This window comes from Chelonia mydas, chromosome 1 (assembly GCF_015237465.2).
Source record: "Chelonia mydas isolate rCheMyd1 chromosome 1, rCheMyd1.pri.v2, whole genome shotgun sequence".
NCBI classification, from domain to species: domain Eukaryota; kingdom Metazoa; phylum Chordata; order Testudines; family Cheloniidae; genus Chelonia; species Chelonia mydas.
The window spans coordinates 246,149,234-246,167,373 of record NC_057849.1 but is presented as its reverse complement, the minus strand read 5'-3'; the positions used below and the strand labels follow the sequence as shown (position 1 = coordinate 246,167,373).

At 41.5% G+C, this 18,140-nt stretch overlaps 2 protein-coding genes across 3 annotated transcripts in view; one reads left to right on the top strand and one right to left on the bottom strand.

The window, feature by feature from the left end:
• The window catches only part of LOC102936621 (cystine/glutamate transporter), a 35,321-nt gene extending 19,954 nt beyond the window's left edge, over positions 1 to 15,367 (top strand). Inside the window, exons 8-12 of the mRNA XM_037879265.2 lie at positions 1,843 to 1,946; positions 2,495 to 2,591; positions 4,609 to 4,758; positions 5,823 to 6,000; positions 7,083 to 15,367. Coding sequence (XP_037735193.1) covers positions 1,843 to 1,946; positions 2,495 to 2,591; positions 4,609 to 4,758; positions 5,823 to 6,000; positions 7,083 to 7,147 — 594 coding nt within the window. The 3' untranslated portion in view covers positions 7,148 to 15,367. The remainder of the gene's footprint in view (positions 1 to 1,842; positions 1,947 to 2,494; positions 2,592 to 4,608; positions 4,759 to 5,822; positions 6,001 to 7,082) is intronic.
• KDM7A (lysine demethylase 7A) overlaps positions 11,178 to 18,140 on the bottom strand; it is a 97,664-nt gene continuing 90,701 nt past the window's right edge. The window contains exons 20-21 of one of the 2 annotated variants that reach the window (XR_006289098.1): positions 17,531 to 17,943; positions 11,178 to 12,264 (exon numbers count right to left, since the gene is read on the bottom strand). Coding sequence is in view for 1 of the 2 variants with exons in the window: in XM_037879255.2 (XP_037735183.1) it covers positions 17,849 to 17,943 (95 nt within the window). In the remaining variant the exon portion in view is untranslated. Of the gene's footprint in view, positions 12,265 to 13,817; positions 17,944 to 18,140 lie in introns of those variants that run through there. The other variant, XM_037879255.2, reaches the window with a different exon arrangement.

Sequence of the window (18,140 nt, the reverse complement as noted above, 5' to 3'; positions counted from 1 at the left end):
GGGGCCTATGCCAGTAGCCAAGGGATCCTCAAAGGAAACCTCTCCATCCGTCGCTCAAGAAGATATCCCCCATACCACGGCAACAGAGATTCTTAATAGACAGGACAGGGTAATAAGACCAGTAAAATGGTTAACTTATGATGCACCTGGGGTGACTAGTGAGGAGCCAATACATTTAGCACTCAGGCTTGTGGAAGCTATAGTGGGCTTCCTGAGGCCCTTTGGAGGGAACCAATGCGTTGGTATAATAGGGAGTGAGATTTGTTGGGACGACAAATTCTCGGCTGAGGGGAGGACGTAAGCAGAATCAGAATGGGCTCTACCCTAACATCTGGTGGTGAGCTGTGGAAAAGGACTTCAGGGGCTGATCTCATTTGCGTGGGCACACCCACCCTGCCTAGGACGATGGGACTGCTTGCCCAAATGGTCACTTTGGCTGCTGTGGGATCCCCAGTCTCTTTTATTGGGGCAGGAGTAATAAAGTGTTATCCTGATTATGTGAATCAAGGACAGTAAAACTGTACTTGGCATTTTATGATGGAGGGATTCTCCCTCAATGAGAGGCGCAGGCAGAGTTGACAGGGGAGCAGCAGCAGTCGACTCACCGCTGTGGAGACCACGGTAAGTCGATCTAACTACGTCGACTTCATCTACGTTATTCAAGTTGTATAACTTAGATCGATCTCCCCCCCCACACCCCCCAGTGTAGACCAGGGCTTAAGAGATGAAGTTACTAGAGAGCTGTGTTAAGGGGGGCGGCGGGGGAGTGCCTGAAAATATATTGGTGAGCGGCTAGCTGGATGGCTAGTGGAGAGGAGTGGCTCACGGTGAAGACTGCAGCAGAACCCCATGGAGAGGGGTGGGAATCAACCATTGACATGAGCGGCAGAGCACGTAAGGTGCCCCCATACCTCCCCTCCTTCCACCCAGGCTGGGAGATAAACTCCGCAGATGAACTTTTGAACTCTGGCGGGGACTGCACTCACCAGGGACAGAAACTGTGGGAGGGGTGACTTGGGTTGCTGGACTCAACAACCAAAGGGAAAGGACACAGCCCAATGTGCTTGGGGATGGGTCTTCTGGTTCATGTTTACGAACCCTAGTTGTGGTGTTTTCCCAATTTAATGCTGAGTTGTTTACCTCATGGTATTAAAGATTTTTGCTATACCAAGACTCTGCGCTTGCGAGAGGGGAAGTATTGCCTCTTTGAGGCACCCAGGGATGTGTGTGTAATTTTCCCAGGTAACTGGGTGGGGGCTCGAGCCGGTTTTGCATTGTATTGTTGAAAGGGAATCCCTCTGTACTGAACCCGGCCCTTGCTGCTGTCAACTTGGCCTGGCAGAAGGGTTACAAAGGGAAGGAACAGATTGCAGATTCTTATGTCAGGGAAAATGTCTGTTTAAACATATGGCAAGAAGGAAGAAGTATAAAGGAGATGGTCTAGGAATAGTATAGATCTCATAAGGAGTCTCTGTCCTCTTTAGCAAGAAGAAATATACTTACAGCCACTGGATTGTAGGGGTTTGCCCCCAATTTTTCATAGCGTTTATATGATCCATTATCCCTTCCACTTTTTGTCCCCCCAGTCCCCAGTCTTGCAGGCTATCACATCATATAAAGTTCTTTATACTGACAACTTTGCCCTGGCCTCCCAGCAATTCTTCTGAAATGACTCACCTGTTGGATTGCTTGTAAAGTTCTCTTGCCTCTTAGTAATAATGGAGATGGGATTATCTTGAGGTGGTGATAAAACCTGGCTTTTCCACCAGCACAATTATAGAGACAGACATGTGAGACGGGGTAACTGACCCTGAATAACTGGGTTCTCTATTTTCCCCCCAGAGCTTTGTAGATCGAGCTTTTAAGAGCATTTCCTCAGCAATTCCAATCCTAGTTGCTCTGTCCTGCTTTGGTTCTCTGAATGGAGGAATCTTTGCAGCTGCAAGGTAAAAGCATGTCCTTTCTAAAAACCAAACATCTCTTCCATACTAAAACCAGCTAATCTTTAGTTCAAACACACTTTCTGCAGCCCTTGATCTGCTAAAAAACATTCATGTCAATCAATGGACTGAAGACACCCTATCACTAGCGAAAGCTATATCAATGCAATAACAAGTATCATGCCATCAGAGCACTTCACAGTTAAGGTTGCCATCTATGTGGAATTCCTCTTGTGGCTTTCGTTTTGCTGGTGTGATTTGATTTCTTTCATTGTCTAACATGAAGCTTAAGGGGAAACTCAAGAGCCAGGGAGCTGCAAAAAAACACACATGCTATATCATGAGTTCCCCCTGCTGGTGATGAGCAATATTGTATCTATCTTTGTTTCTACAGCTGGTCAAAAAACAAACTTTTTTTTGGAAAAAAATCGCATAATCAGAAATATTTTCCTTAAAAAAAATCCCAAAATGTCACTGAAAGTTTTGTACAAAATGGAAGTTTTTCACAAAATATCCTTACCTTTTTTCCATCCAGTTCTGTTTCTTTCTAACAGGATGTTGTTTGCAGCTTCCCGGGAAGGACAGTGGCCTCCACTCTTCTCCATGATCCACAGCCGAAGAAACACCCCCTTCCCAGCCCTTTTATTAATGGTGAGCAGAGCTTTCTGGATTCTGAATGAAGCTTGAGCTTGAGCGTTTTTACTTCTCATTCTTAGAGAATGAACTCATCTCCCCCCCCAGCCCATTTCATTAATGGACTGTGATAATAATATAAAAAATTAAAATGTATCGTTTACTACGGGGTAGCACCTAAAGCTCCACTGTACACATGTATCGTAAATGACGGCTCCTGTCCCAAGCAGTTGACGGTCTACGGGTGTGTCTACACTGCACACTTTTTTTTGGTGGTATGTAGAGTACATACCCCAGTGTAGCCTCTCCCCCCAGCACAGGTATAAATAGCAGTGCAGCTGGTGAGGCACAGCATAGGTGAGTAGAGAACAGACCCACCTGAAGGGTGTGGTGGGTATGTATGGGAGGACCTACTTTTACAGGCTCTCTACTTACCCAAGCAATGTCTCCCTGTCTACACGGCTATTTGTAGAGCTGGAGTGGCCTGCTGCCTCCCTGCAGCTGGAGCCTCCCCGCCCACACACACAGGGAAAGACACTGGCTGTATGAAGTTAGCAGGGAAAGGCTGTTCCAGCTCCCTGTTGTTGGAGCCTATACCTGCAGCAGGGAAAGGCCGTACCAGTGAGGTTTCCTCGTTGCCTCCCCCCACCAGAGCCTTTCCCCGACACATGAAGCTACACACCTCAGGGTGGATGCAGCCCATTTTTCACTATGGCACGTAGCTACACGTACCCAGCGTGCAGTGGGCAGCGCTGCACAGTGTTGATGTAGCCTAAAAGACAAGACAACGCAGGTGAATGAGACAAGGGAAGGGTAGAGAATAGCAATACAATGGTTTTACGCAAACTAGTGGCAAGTGTCATTCTTAACCAGACACTAGCAGGGATCACAACTCCCACCTGCCGCGCCCTGAACAGATGGGATAGCCCAGACAATGCCAACAGACTGGAATTCTTAAGTGGACTCTCCACTGTCCACATAAACCCCCTGCCATCAGAATTGGCACCATTCAGTGCCCCCACTGCCCAAGAACAGATTGGGTACGCTGGCTGAACTACTGTACCTTCTCCAGAGCAGGGTTTGGGACACTGGTGGGGCAGCATATGGGAAATGTGCACTGCTACTTCTCACGTTGTAGCTATTCGTTACCTAGACAAAAGATATCAGTTGACAGCACTATCAAACCTGCCACTCTGTAGGAGTACTACATTCACATGAACACATTTTTATAGAAGAAAAAACTCCTATTTGGAATCCAATTGTGTAGTAACTAATCTATACAACAAGTGATCTGATTTCAGAGCCCTGGACACCACTTTCTTCCCTCCTTTGTCGGTCACAGAAAGTTGTTGTGTCCTGTTTCATATTAAATTGTAAGCTCTTCAGGACAGGGGCTGCATACCTGTTTCCACACAGCATCCAGCACAATGCAGCCCTGGTGCCTTCAGGTGCTACCATAATAGCAGAAAGCCCTTCAAAGATCCTTGTGGCACCAAGTAACCTGAGACTAATAAAGTGCTTCCTGGAGGGGTCCAAATTCTAGCTTTGGTGGACTTTGCATCAAAGGAAAGGGTTGGCGTTTCATCTATTTCACATGAGAGAGAAATTTTTCAAAGGGCAATTTGACACCCAACTCCCATTGACAGTCAGTCGGAACTGGAAATCTAACTCCCATTTGTTCCTTTAAAATCTCCTCCGAAACTAAGTTTTTTAAAAAAACCCTTCTAAGCTCAGGGTTTCTTATAGTGCTCCATGAACACAGGATCTCAGAGTTTCCCAAGTAAACTAAATCTGAACAATAAGGACTTAAGTCTTCTGCTCTTTTCACTTATAGGAGGCCCTGTGATTTAGTTAATACCATAGTTGCACACATAGAGAAAACACACCAGCACCATTGAGGAGACTGAAAGAACATAAGACAATAGCACTGTATAACTGTTGTAAGACCTACACAAGTAACATGGGGTGGAAAGGGGAAGCATCTTCCCTAGGTGTTACTGCAGTGCATAATACTGCATTTTTGTCTGTGTCCTAGTTGCCTGTGATCTTCTTGATGGTGTTGATTGGCGATCTCTATGGCCTATTGAACTTCTATAGCTTTTCACGCTGGCTCTTCATAGGACTGGTGACCCTGGGGCTCATGATACATCGTTATCGGCATCCTGAGATACCAAGGCCCTTCAAGGTACAAGGAGACTCAGCTAACGACAGCCACATAAAACAACACAATGTGGGGATTTTGAAAAAGGAATAGTTTAGATGTGAAAGGATAGAGATGTCCATCCATACTTGGTTGGCAGAAGCGGCTGCATTAGATCAAATGGTCGTCCAGTATTCTGTGTTTGTTTCATCTGGAGACAAGGAACCCAAATGGCAAACTATTGTAATTATAGTGAGTTAGATAAGGCCACTAGTTTGTTTCTGCATATAGAATAGCAACAATTGCAGCCTCGTCGCTATTAGCATAGCTTGCAGGAGTTCAGTACTGATATAGTTAATAGCAGTGGTAAGACATGAAAAACCTAGCTGATTTTGCGTGTTTAAGTTTTGTATCTGAGCAGGCAAATGCTCCTACTGACCTACAATAAGTGACAGCTGCAGTGTAGAAAAAGACCATATGATGCTTTCCCACCAAGCACAGCAACACTGCAAAATGCAACCAGTTGAATGAAAACTGTATGCACGTCAAATGTTCGGCACAGTTCTCTCAGCTACAACAACTCATTAAGAGGCCAGATTCACTCAACTGGCGTTATCATAGAATATCAGGGTTGGAAGGGACCTCAGGTCGTCATCTAGTCCAACCCCCTGCTCAAAGCAGGACCAATCCCCAATTTTTGCCCCAGATCCTAAATGGCCCCTTCAAGGATTGAACTCACAACACTGGGTTTAGCAGGCCAATGCTCAAACCACTGAAATCATGCAGGTAAAACAGCAAAATCTGAAACTTAGGCCAGTTATGGTAAGCTTTGTTGCAACAGAAAACAAAGCTCAGTACATAAACAATCCAATCAAGTGGACCCCAAACCAGAATAAAGCTCTCTGTCCTCTGAAGTTCAGGTATTTTCAGGACTACTATAGCTTAGAAAGTGAAACCACTATCACGCAGTTTCAGTGCTTTGTATAAATTTCTTGTTTGTTGTTGTTCAATATTATAACGACAGCAATCTACTAGGTACATGACTGCAAGCTCTGCCAGCTGACTGCTTATAAAGATCTTCCATTTCCTAGATTTCTTCTCTTTTCTAGGTGCCTCTGTTCATCCCATTGGTTTTCACAATAACATGTCTCTTCATTGTGGGAATGTCCCTTTATTCAGACCCTGTGAACACAGGCATTGGCTGTGCCATAACTCTGACTGGTCTGCCTGTCTACTATCTGGTGGTCCAGAAATCAAGAATACCAGCCAGCTGCAGTGCAATGTTCAGTAAGTACAGGCAATAACTTTAGATCTGAACGTCTTTCTAAAAAATATGCTTTTGTTCAAACGTGTTAATGCAGGAATCTCACTGCTAAGGTTCTATGGCCTGTGTTAATGCAAGTGGTCAGACTAGACGATCATCATAGCTCCTTCTGACCTTAAAAAGGAAGAGATTCATAGACTCAGACTTTAAGACCAGAAGGGACCATCATGATCCTCTAGTCTGACTTCCTGTGCATCGCGGGCCACAAAACCTCACCCACCCACTGGTGTCACAGGCCCTAACCTCTGCCTGAGTTACTTGATTTAAATTTTGATTTAAAGACTTCAAGTTACCAAGAATCTACCATTTACTCTAGTTCAAACCAGCAAGTGACCGCTGCCCCACGCTGTAATTGTGAAGCAGGGATATTTTAAAGCAAAGAGTGAGGCTTGCATATTCCTATGCAAAATTATGCATACACTAGCAGTGACTCACCACAAACATCCAATTCTAGGATTAAAAAACATCATTACCCTTCCAACCACAGTCGATAGCAGTAGGCTAGACAGCACTACAATTATCTCCTCACCCTTGATCCACTAGTCATATTCTGTCCAATTCAGGTTCTTACAACTTATCACCATGCATCTGAGGATCTGTTGTCCTGGCCCACCATCAGGCCTATTTGGGAAATAAGGAAGAGTTCTCCAGAAAAAGCACACACAAGACCTCTCTTATGCAACAGGTTGCAAATCATATGTATTATTCTGTTACAGCAGCACCTTGATGCCATAAATCAGGGCCCCGTTGTACTAGGCATCTCCTGGTAAATAGAGGTCAAACAAAACTGCACTGGAAACCACATAGGAATACTTTAAGGTGGCTGTTTAAGACAGAGGGTTGCAAAGGGGAGTTGATCCTTGGTGCAGTTTTCACTAATTCTGTCGAAGAGGTGTTGTAGGAGTGCTGGGGGACTCTTTGGACAGAGATCGCCCTAGTTCAACAGTTTTCATTTATGGAATCAACTTCCTCTTTCCCACCCCCAAACTAGCTTTCTATTCAGACAGTGTTTTCTCCTCTCACCTCTTCATTGCATTGTGTTTAGATTCCATGACGGTGAAGCTACAGGTCCTGATGGAAGTCATCCCACAGGAAATCCAGACCTACTGAAGGTCTCTTTGTGTTAAGTCTGGGCACTGATGCAAAAGGCCCATTCTTGGCGGCAGCTGGTAAAGAATCCAAGCAAAGGGATCCACAAGACCTTTAAAAAGGTCAGACCATAAATGGGGAACAAGGCTATTTTAATGTTAACATTACCGTGGTCACCTTCATGAATCCTTACATAATGCTGGTTTGTTCAGATGCTCGCATATAAAAATGTTTCTTTTTAGAGAGTCAGACTACTTCAGTGATGTTACACAATCCACTTCTCCCAACACCAATAATTCACTACTGTGGGGGTGAATCTGAAATCAAACTGGATCATGACATTTTCCAATAAATGGAGCAAAGGACAAAGCTAACTTCAAGGCATATCATCGTACGAAGTAACAACAGGGAAAAGGAATAAGAAAATATGATAGTTTAGAGAGAAGAAATTGTTTTCCAAAACTCAAAGTATGCCTAAGCAACTTTCACATTGAAGCTGCCCAGCATAGACTGAGCAGAGAGTGTCCCTAGAGTCTTTCAGCATATGGAGGGACACATCAGTCTTCTCATCGAACAATGTGGTTCAACACAGCCACAATGTGGGAGATCACTCTCCTATCAATAAACTTCTGAACTTCACAACCAAGAAAAAGAGGATTGATAAAATTATTGTGCAGGGGGTCACTACTAGCCCTAGCCCTTAGGCACTAGGTTTATTCTCAAACAGTAAAAGGATTCTTTAAAGGTGATGCTGGAAATGATAGTGGCAGCAGAACTGTTGTATTTAGCAACTAGAATTTTTCCTTCTATTTTAAAGAAAATGGAAATTGAAAGAAGGGGAAAGACGAGGGTGGAGGGTAAGGATATGCTGAATGTATTATTTTGATACTTCTGTCTGAGAGCAATTTGAGTTTTGGAAAAAACTATGGTTAGGGTTTCTCACTCCAGAGTCTGGCAATGCTGCAGAGGGGCTGCTCGCAGCTTCAGAGAGAATGTTATCCTTCCAGCCACTTTGAGCAACTGCACAAACTACAGGGAATCCTCCCAGTAGGCACTATAAACATGTATTCTGCATATGCAATACACGTGGATATTTGTCAAGAATGCTACTGAAAATTAAATTTTTAAATGAAAACCCACAAAACAAAAATAGTCCTCTCGGCAGCCACTTCATTACTGAAAAATGCCATTTCTAATCAGGGCAGCTGAGAGACCCACTGGCGCATCATAAATCACTTCCCATTGTGCTTAAATATTGTGGATTTAACTTTTTAAAGGTGAATTTCATATGGGTAAAAAAGTTGGGTTAATAGTGTTGAAGCTTGACATTAATGTACCTTTTCTGTGGCTAAATAAAATAGATACACTGCATTTCTCCACAATGTCCCACTAGTGCCTCAATCCTGAGCTGGAGAAACAGTGGCTGGGATAGATAATTCAGATTGATGTCACATTTAATGCTTAATCTCCCTGCTAAGACTGGAAACTTTAGTGTCACTTGTGGCACTCGTTTTATGGTGTGCACATCTGTCTATTAGCATTTGGAGTGTGATCAACTCCTTTCACAGCCATGAGACAGATAGTAACCTGATCCCCACCGACACAGGCTAAATGTGAACCGACAATCTAGAAGCAAAAGGCTACCTATTATACATCTGAGCCAGCGGTTCTCAAAAACTGTGGGTCGGGACCCCAAAATGGGTCGCAACCCCATTTTAATGGGGTCGCCAGGGCTGGCTTAGACTTGCTGGGGCTTGGGGCTAAAGCCTGAGCCCCACCACCTGAGACTGAAGCCAAAGCCTGAGGTATTCAGCCCTGGGCAGCGAGGCTCTTACAGAAGGGAGCAGGGCTGCCCAGAGGATTCAGGGGGCCTGGGGTCTTCGGCGGCGGGGGTCCTTCCGCTCCGGGTCTTCGTGGCACTTCGCCGAAGACATGGAGCACAAGGACCCCAGCGGCCGAAGACCTGGAGCAGAAGAAGCAGCGGCGAGCCTTCGGCAGCAGGTCCTTCACTCCGGGTGTGTTTGGCGGCACTGAAGGACCTGCTGCCGAAGTGCTGCCAAAAACACTCCTGGGGGCCCGGGGCAAATTGCCCCACTTGCCCCCTCCCATCTGGGTGGCCCTGGAAGGGGGTCATGGTGAAGTTTGAGAACCCCTGATCTGAGCCATCCAAGTGCCTCCTAACACCACTTTTTAAAACATTCAGTTTAAACAGTGAAAAATGTTCTTCTGACTGCTTCCCACTCTGAGGATTCAAAACCCTCTAATGCAGAAGCATTTTATCCACATAGAAAAGGCACTATATTCTCATAAATAAAATAATTGTCACATGATGGAATCTAAGCATGTAATTCCCCATAGAATTAATTAATTACTATACTGGATCAGTCCCATGGGCCATCCAGTCCAGTATCCTGTCTGACAGTGGCCAACACCAGATGCTTCAGAAGGTGGAAGAAACCTCCCAATACCTACTAATTATAGGGTTGGCTTAAGAGTGAAGCATGAAGATTAATATCTCTTCCAAAGTGTATATTAGCATTAACTAATTAGGAGTTTGTTCACACTCCTCCCCTCCCCATCACAGGAAACTGTATTAGGAGGTCTCAGTTTTGCTGACTTCTTCATAAAAGTGTGTCTTGCAATTTCACAAGTTACCACCAGGGTATATACTCGGATCACAAATATTTCTTTCAGGTGTACTACAGTTTAAATCTCTGTGCATGGGTGGAACTATCACTCCCAATAATTGCACAAAGTTAAACTAGGGAACTATTATTTCTCATTAAAAATGATCTTCGGGGAGGAGTAAGAGATAGTATGATCCCTTTGTGGTAGATTCAAAGGGATCACGAACAAACACCATGTACTGTATTTTTAGTTACCTTGGGTGTTCCGATGAAGGTTATTTTCCAAAACCGTACAGCACATATAGCAGGAGCACTGAGAAGTACAGATAATTAGAGCTATTAATCCAAATGCAATTCTTTACAAGTTTGCAGCTCTTGTTCTAAAGTCTCGGTATAAGATGGCTTCAGGAAGTCAGACTTCAGGTAGTAAAGACAAAGCACAATGGCTCATGAACCTGCCTTCAGATGTAACAGAGACAAGGTGGGTGAGCTTACAGAGAGCTCTTCTTCAGGTAAGAAAGCTTGTCTCTCTTGCCAACAGAAATAGGTCTAATAAATTGTATTCCCCACCCAGCTTGTCTCACTAATATCCTGTGACTGACATGGCTACAACACTGAATGCTTCAGATGGAACAGTAAGAATTCTGACTTTTGAGACTTTGGTCCTTAATCTTCTTAGCAACTACCAGTAGAGGAGAATAAATTATCAGTGCTTTCTCCCACATATAAACCATCTGTCTGTTTATATTTTAATTTCTAATTAGTTTGGTGTGTTAAATGCATTAATTTCCACAGCAATCTTAAAAGGAATAAAAATGGTATACTAGCATTTCCATTCCAGTCCTAATTAACTTTTGTTCTGGGAGTGTTCATGCATTATTTACCAGAGTAAAAGCTTAAATTTCAACGCCTCCCAGAGGGAAGAGTACTTCTACAGGAATGAATATTCAGCATAGCATATTCCAACATACCCATCCTTGTGACTTTATGTCCAGTAGCACTAACAAACACTAGCAAAAAAGGTGCGTGTTTAACATCCTATTAACTAACATGTTCAATTCCCTGTGTAGACAAGCAATTATAACTTTAAAATGCTACCAGGACAAGGTAAACCTCATGGAGGAGCTTAGGTTTATCTCCAGTAGTGAAGACAAGGCCAATGTGCTAAAGGAAGCACAATGGATGGCTCAAGCCTTCAAAAGTATTAACCACGAGAACTACCCTAACCTCTCTTAACAGAAGAGGTTATCTTGTGAGTTATTAAACTGAAAACTCAGATGTTTGCCCCATTTGGTATAATGTTAGAGTCTATCTAGTAGAATTTCACCTGTCTGGTAAAAAGAGAAAGTATTTTCCCCCCAAAAACCCTTCAGTGTTAAAGGGAATAAGAAAATGCTGTAGTAAAGGTGCAAAAGTCCATCCAGTGATGTTTCCATTCAGTTATTTATTAAATATATAAGTGTGGATATTTTATTGTAATATCTACGCTTAGGGCACTTTTACATGTAGTTCTTGTTCAATCTGCAATGGAGTGAGATTGGTAAAAGGCAAAAAATTAATTATAGTAAAAGGCACAAGGGGGGAAGAAAGAGCATATGATCTCTCCTTAAAAGCCACCGCCACCTCCGAAAGCAATAGATTAGCACTCCAAGCAAGCTTCTATATGGCTATGCAGCTTCCTACGCATAACCTGGTGAGAATGCCACTGCCATTGCCCGCATCTCACTCCTGCTTTATTTTAAAATCAGAATATCAGTATGAAAAGCCATTTGGTGCATGAGAATGCAATTAGCCTGTTTGGTGGGAACATCTTGTCTTGCTGCAGCACTCCTGGACAGCTTAAGTGCTCTTAACACTTTCTGAAATGTGAGCTTACTTGATAGATTAACATCTTGAGATTCCGTAGAATTATGTGGCTGCACAATTTTAGAAGAGTTTTACTCGGTGAAGTTAAAAAAAACCTATGGAAGGCACATGAAGCACATACTTGGCAAAGTTAATTTGACGTTTTTAATATTTGATGTTTCTGCCCCATTTCCTTAAGATCTCTTATCTCAGAGCCTTCCCTTAAAAAAACCCTTCATATTTGAAGTGCAGAAGAAAATTTCTGCTCAGAAAAATAATGATGGCTGCATGTTTTAAACATGTGGCCAAAGAGCTTGATCATTTACCTTTGGACCATTTCTATCTTATACTGAAGCTCTTTGAGGGCAGTGACTGTCTTCTTTGTTTTTGTACACTACCTAGTAAGTTGGGGTCCTAGTCCATGGCTAAAGACTCCAGTAAGCTGAGAGCCAGCCTGAGAAGTAAGTGGCTTGGCTAGCTAGACAGGATACAAAAAACACAACTTTTGCCATCCTGTTCTTCTGAACCCACTGACACATCATCTAAGATTTTTATACTGTGGCGTGGGCATCACTGTGGTATTGAAGCACACCACTTCCATGGGATAGATGGAGTGTTTCCCCCATGCAAGTGTCTGAAGCAGTTCAGCAGCACACAGCACTCTCTCTGTAGAGAAAAAGAAAGAGAAAGCATTACACTAACTCTAAACGCAGTGTGGCAGTGATTCTTCCTCCAAGTGGTGTGGTGACGCATGAATACAAACTGGGGACCAATGATGATTGTGAAATGAAACATGATGCAGTTGCAAATGGAATGGACAGAAAAGCAGGCAAGGATAAAAGGAAAATGAGACAATGTTAAGGAAGGAAGGAAGGTGTGTGAGTGCGAGAGAAACCCATTCTAACAGAAACAGTACCTCCTCAGTCACAGACAGGAAGAGCTGCTCCCAGTAAAGCCAGAGGCATCAGGAGCATAAGGCAAACTTGACCAAAAAGTAAAAATATGAAAAAAAAGAAGCAAGAAGAAAAAGAAAAAAATAATTTCTTTCGGCATTAAAATGCTTCCAAATTGGTTCAACTTCTTGAAGTTTCCTAAGTGATGGACCACTGGAAGTCTCAACCATTTCTTTTTACACTTAGGTGTCAAAAAAGACTGTATACATCCTCGCAAAATGCATTCAGCTCCCAGAGAACGTTCTGATAGAAAGCAAACTTACACTTTAAAATAGTAAGAAAATGTACTGCACTCCCCACATCTTCATCAAAATCCAGAGTCAAATAACAGGCACAAAAATCAGACCTAGAAACAGAATTAAGCATTTTTCCTCATAAGACATTTTTTACAACTTTCTGTATTTACACTTTTAAGCAAGTGAACAAAAACCTGTAGAAATTAAACACTATAGATTGCTAAAATCAAAACATAAGTATTACAACTTTTTAATTTCAATATTTTAAAGTACAGAAACTGGAAACTATGAATATCAAATACAAATTTAAACAAGCCACTTGTCCTCCCCTAGAATAACCAATGTGAGCTACTTATAGAAACTTACAAATTTGAAATAAAATTGAAACAAAAATAAATACTGTACATACATTTTCCCTGCCTGCAGGCAAAAGAGGATGGGAAATACTGTTATGAATTGAAAAAAAAATGCTCTTTAAAGCTGCAGCATCCCCTTTCCCAGCCAAATACTCAACACTGTAGTGCGTTTCTGTAAAAAGACACACCCACACACACACATCCAACGCATGCACACGGAGACCCCTATTCAGGCAGACAAGCCAGTATTTTCCACAGATGTTCAAAAAAGGATAGAAATTAGACAGAGTAGAAAAGGGAGAGGGAAAGACAAATGGGTCAGCAAAACATTACTACAAAACTAGTAAATATAGCCAAGAACTATCTCCTCTTTCAAATTTAATGGATTTTAAAAAGAGAAATAACTGCCAAAGCACTGACAAAATCAGACATATCCCAGCAGAAGTGATAATTCATATTAATATAATCTGTTAAAGTGATCCCTTTCACTCCCGTCCCACAGCATGAAACTGTTATGGCTTAATTTTTATTAAAAGTAGAAAAAAGTCCTTTTCCAAAAGGAAATGCAGCTTCTGAAGAAGCATGTGCATTTCCTAATCAGTGCTATTCATATTTCCCACCCCCTGCATGATTCACCACTTGTTTTGCAACCAGAAATAGTTTTTTTGTTTTTGTTTTTTTTAAATGGATGTTGCAGCTTTTTAATCCAGTTTAACCACAAACAGTAAGGCCTTGGTTTCATTTATATTTCTTCCGCAGAATAAAGTGGCTCTAGGTTTGCTTAGTCCCAGGGCCATGGACAACCCTGGTCTGGAAGAGCTTTAAAAAGACACTAAGATTTTTGGTGGCATGGAGGCTAGAGGGGACCACTAGCTATGGTTTGGTTCTAGCCTCAGCCCTGCTCAGTCCCCACAATTACCAACCAAGGGTCAGCCAGATAATGACTCAGCCCTGGGTTAAATTCCTGCAAAGATTTCAAAATTTAGGACTTCGTGCCCTGGTGAATGAAAGCAGCCTATGCCATATAAAAAAACTTGGGAAAGCTGAAGCTTTTTAAAGGATGGCCATGACACTGTGCTCTTATCTCTATTAAAATTAACACAGGTACTTCAGCTTAAAAATGTGGTCAGAAAGCAACAATTCTTCATTCTTAACATCAAACCCTTTTGAAATGATTTCTTCAAGAATTATTTCATGTAGAATATTATAGGTTGCATAGGTTATCTACCTCAGAGGTCATTAAGGGCTACCTTGTAGCCAAGCTTTATTAGCAAGTATAGTACAGGAAGAAAGGGGAAAGTTGCTGGAAGAGTCCTTGATATAATTTCTAGGTGGTCTTTCCATTTTCACATATTTCTTTTTAAAAATTATAAGAACTTGAGTACTTGGAGAAGAGCAAACCCCAAAGTGTTCCATTTCATATCATTTTTCCTTCTAGCAACAGAAAGTTTAAAAAATAAGTATAATAATTTTATCTTGAAGTCCAAATTCTTCATTTTTTTTTCCTTTAAATATCCTCCTTGAAAATGAGTTCCCATAGGAGGACTCAGTGCTCCTATCCATCTACCCCCCATCCCAAAAGTGAAATGTGAGAAAAGACAGGTTATTTTCTCTCCACCTCTCCACCTTTCTCTCAGCACCAGGTTCAGTCCATCTACAAAAAGTTTGGTGCAACAGTGTTTTCTTCCAAGAATATAATAAAAACATCCCAACATACAAATACATGAATAAGTGAGGTCAACACATCCTCTTCATCAAGCTACCAGAAGGAGACTCATTTGTTATCAATCAAGACAATTTCTTTTAAACTGATTGACCGAGGTTACCTCTCACCCCAAATAAAGTTTTAGTCTCTTAAAGACTTCTGCTGGAAGCATGGAAACACGGAGAAAATGGAAATGAACTTCTGCCTGTTGACAGCCTATGAAAAGACATTAGTACACTCACTACAATGGAGAGCCACCTTGAAAAAGTGGGAGAGAAGGGAAGAAAGAAAACAAACTAGAAATAACCATTAAACATATATGGGTCCAGCCAAGTACTTTTTCCACTAGTAAGATAATAGCTATATACTTTGCTAATGAAGAGGCTTAGAAGGCAGACCTGCTGCAGACAAGTCCCAGGGAAAGCAGCATTTTGTATGTTCCATATTCCAAACCTCCTTATTCAAGATTCCATTGTGGCATATTTCTGTTTCAGTAAATAGTGTTCTCAGAATCTACATTAAAAAAAAATCAGTCTTTACTCCCCTCCAATTCTGCTTGATGTCCCTTGTGAAATACTTCTGTTGTCTTAATTAATAAAAAAAAAGATAGTAAGCGAAAAGCAGTTTGGTTTGGTTTGCCAGAACTGAACCAGTTACTCAAAGCCTGGCAGATTTGACCTGGTTTTCCCTGAGCTGACACAAACAGATCAGAGGTAAGCTTTTTTCTTATCATTTAAACCAGTATTGATAACATGGTACACATTTATCAAATATTTCCATGAGAATGTATCAGAAGATAGAATTAAATGTTTATACCGAATGTTGAAAGTATTTTTTCTTCTCATCATTACTGACTGGAAAATTTCTTGCCTGAGAACATTATTATTTGTGGTCACTTTTGAAACCTGTAGAGTAACTGCTCCCTGTCTTTTGTTACTTGGTAATTAGTGAGTATCACTTTTATTGTCTCCTTTCCCATCACCCTAAACAGGGCTGGTAGCATGTATTAAAGAAAAACTGTCTGCCAACAGAGCTTTAACTCATCCAGTGTGTTTTTGGCTATGGGTTAGCAAAATCAATTAACTTTGATGTCTACACTACTTTCAAATCAAAAGCTGGGCCAGGACGAAGAGAAAAACAATAATTTGCAAGTTCTGGAGAAAGAAAAATCATGAATGCTATTTGCCCTATGCATATCCATGTTATACTTTCTCATCCAGAAATGGGCTGGCCCTCAGCTAGCTAGTTCTGATCTTGCAATAATCAGGAAATCCAGACAGCATATATTTCCATAAATTTCCAAGGGCATTATTCATATTCTAATCTAGCTGTATACATGTAAATCTGCTACATGTAAATCTGGAAGGTAAAATTGAATGTTTTTAAGCACGGCAGGAAGAAGCTATTCAGGACAGAATATGGAGGACAGGCAAACTGAGTAGAGTTAAGACAAATCAATAAATTGGATAGCTAAGCCAAGCCTTTTCACTCTCAATATACAGGAAAAATCCAAGATGGTATCCCTCGCACATCAATGTTTTACTTTTGGCTGGACCCTGCAAAATGCCCTTTTTACAGAATCAAGTAAAGTTGTTCCCCTCTCCCCCCACCCTGAAAAGTTAAATATTTAATTTTATATTACAGAAAAATACAAATTTAAAATCAACATTATTTACAGTTAATTCAGAATTGGCATTCACTATCAGCTCTATGTAAAGCATGGCACAAATGATCATTCTGAGATCAGCTAGCTACTAAACTCAACACTTACATATGCACCTGTTAAGACTCAAATTGGCTGTCATGTGCAGCCTTGCAAGCAGCACATGTTCAACTGCCTCCTTAGTTCCTCAGTAAAATATATTTTTGAAGTATACTAATGATCATCACTGGTTTTAGTGCTCCCTCCACCCACCACAGGAAATAATCTGCCAAATCTTAATTCTGCAATTTATATTCTAAGAATTGTTTCTTCAACCAACACAATTATTCGGAAATATGAAACTTAACCCATCATATTGCACTCTCTCCAATCCCCCAGGAAAAGATAAAAGCTGCTCTCCTCTGTACTAACATTTCAACTACGTTGTATAAATAAAACTTCTCAAAGGGATTTTATTTTCTCCTTGAGAAAAAAATCACATGGCCTGGACCGAACACCAACCATGTCAGGAGGAAGAGCATAAACCCCAATTTGAGGGAGGGGTGCAGTTTAAGACATGTTAGCTACTGAACTTGAATAATCATGCTCTCCTTGTAGACAGAAGAGTCTTTGCTTCTCCACTTTGGTGAGTCAGCAACGTGTACAGAATGGGGAGAGGCTAAGGGAACTAAACTGGCAGAGTGTATGCACCTTACAGGGCAACAAAAGCCCAACCAATAGCTTATAAAGAGCAGAAAAAATATAAAATATGATTCCATACGACTTAATTTAAAAATAATTAATAATGCATCACATCCCTGTTTAAGACTATAACCTGAATATCAAATTTAGGAGTCCAGACTAATTACCATTAATGTGGCTCTCCGCTGCACCAAACATACATCATCAAGAACAATAAAAAACCTTCACATTCTTAAATCTAAATTAATAACCCCCACAAAAAAAGTCTTCCAAATAAATAGTTAAAAATGAATTTAAAAGTTGTAAAAATCTGTCAGAAATAAATTATGGATAACCACCTTTATCATCTTCCCCTCATGAATTAGCTCAGACACTACCAGCAACAAAGTGATATTCAAGCCCTGATGAGAGACTGTTTCCCAGTCCATTGTCTCTCTGAAGGTTTCCCCATTCCCAAATGGTTATTGCTGAGCGGGTGTGGCACAGTGAAAATGCAGCATTGGTTTTTTTGTTCATTAGGCAGTGTTCTACATGGTACATGCAAGTCTACTTCGGGCAGAGGAACAGCAGCAGCTCCAGGCTCTGTTGCCCTCAATACTGGCTGTGAAGGAAAGACAGCAGTAGTAGTAGGAGTAGCAGCAGCAGCAGCCGCCACATCAAACAAAGAAGCGTGCATGGCCATTTCGGTTCAACTTAAGGATCTTCCCAAGGCGCTGTTTGGCAGTTGCCATTCCTTTCTTTGGACGCTTGCCTGGAAAATTGAAACCAGTATATCAGTCTATTTTTAGAACAGATTTTGTAAAATCAGATAAACCTAAATGGAAAGCAGATTCTCCCCTGGAGTCTGACTTTTTCAGCTGAAATATTTCTACATTGCAATTCATCTCTGTCCACTTGTTTTGGACCAAAGCAGTGGGCATAATGGACATATATGAAATTCAGCATTAC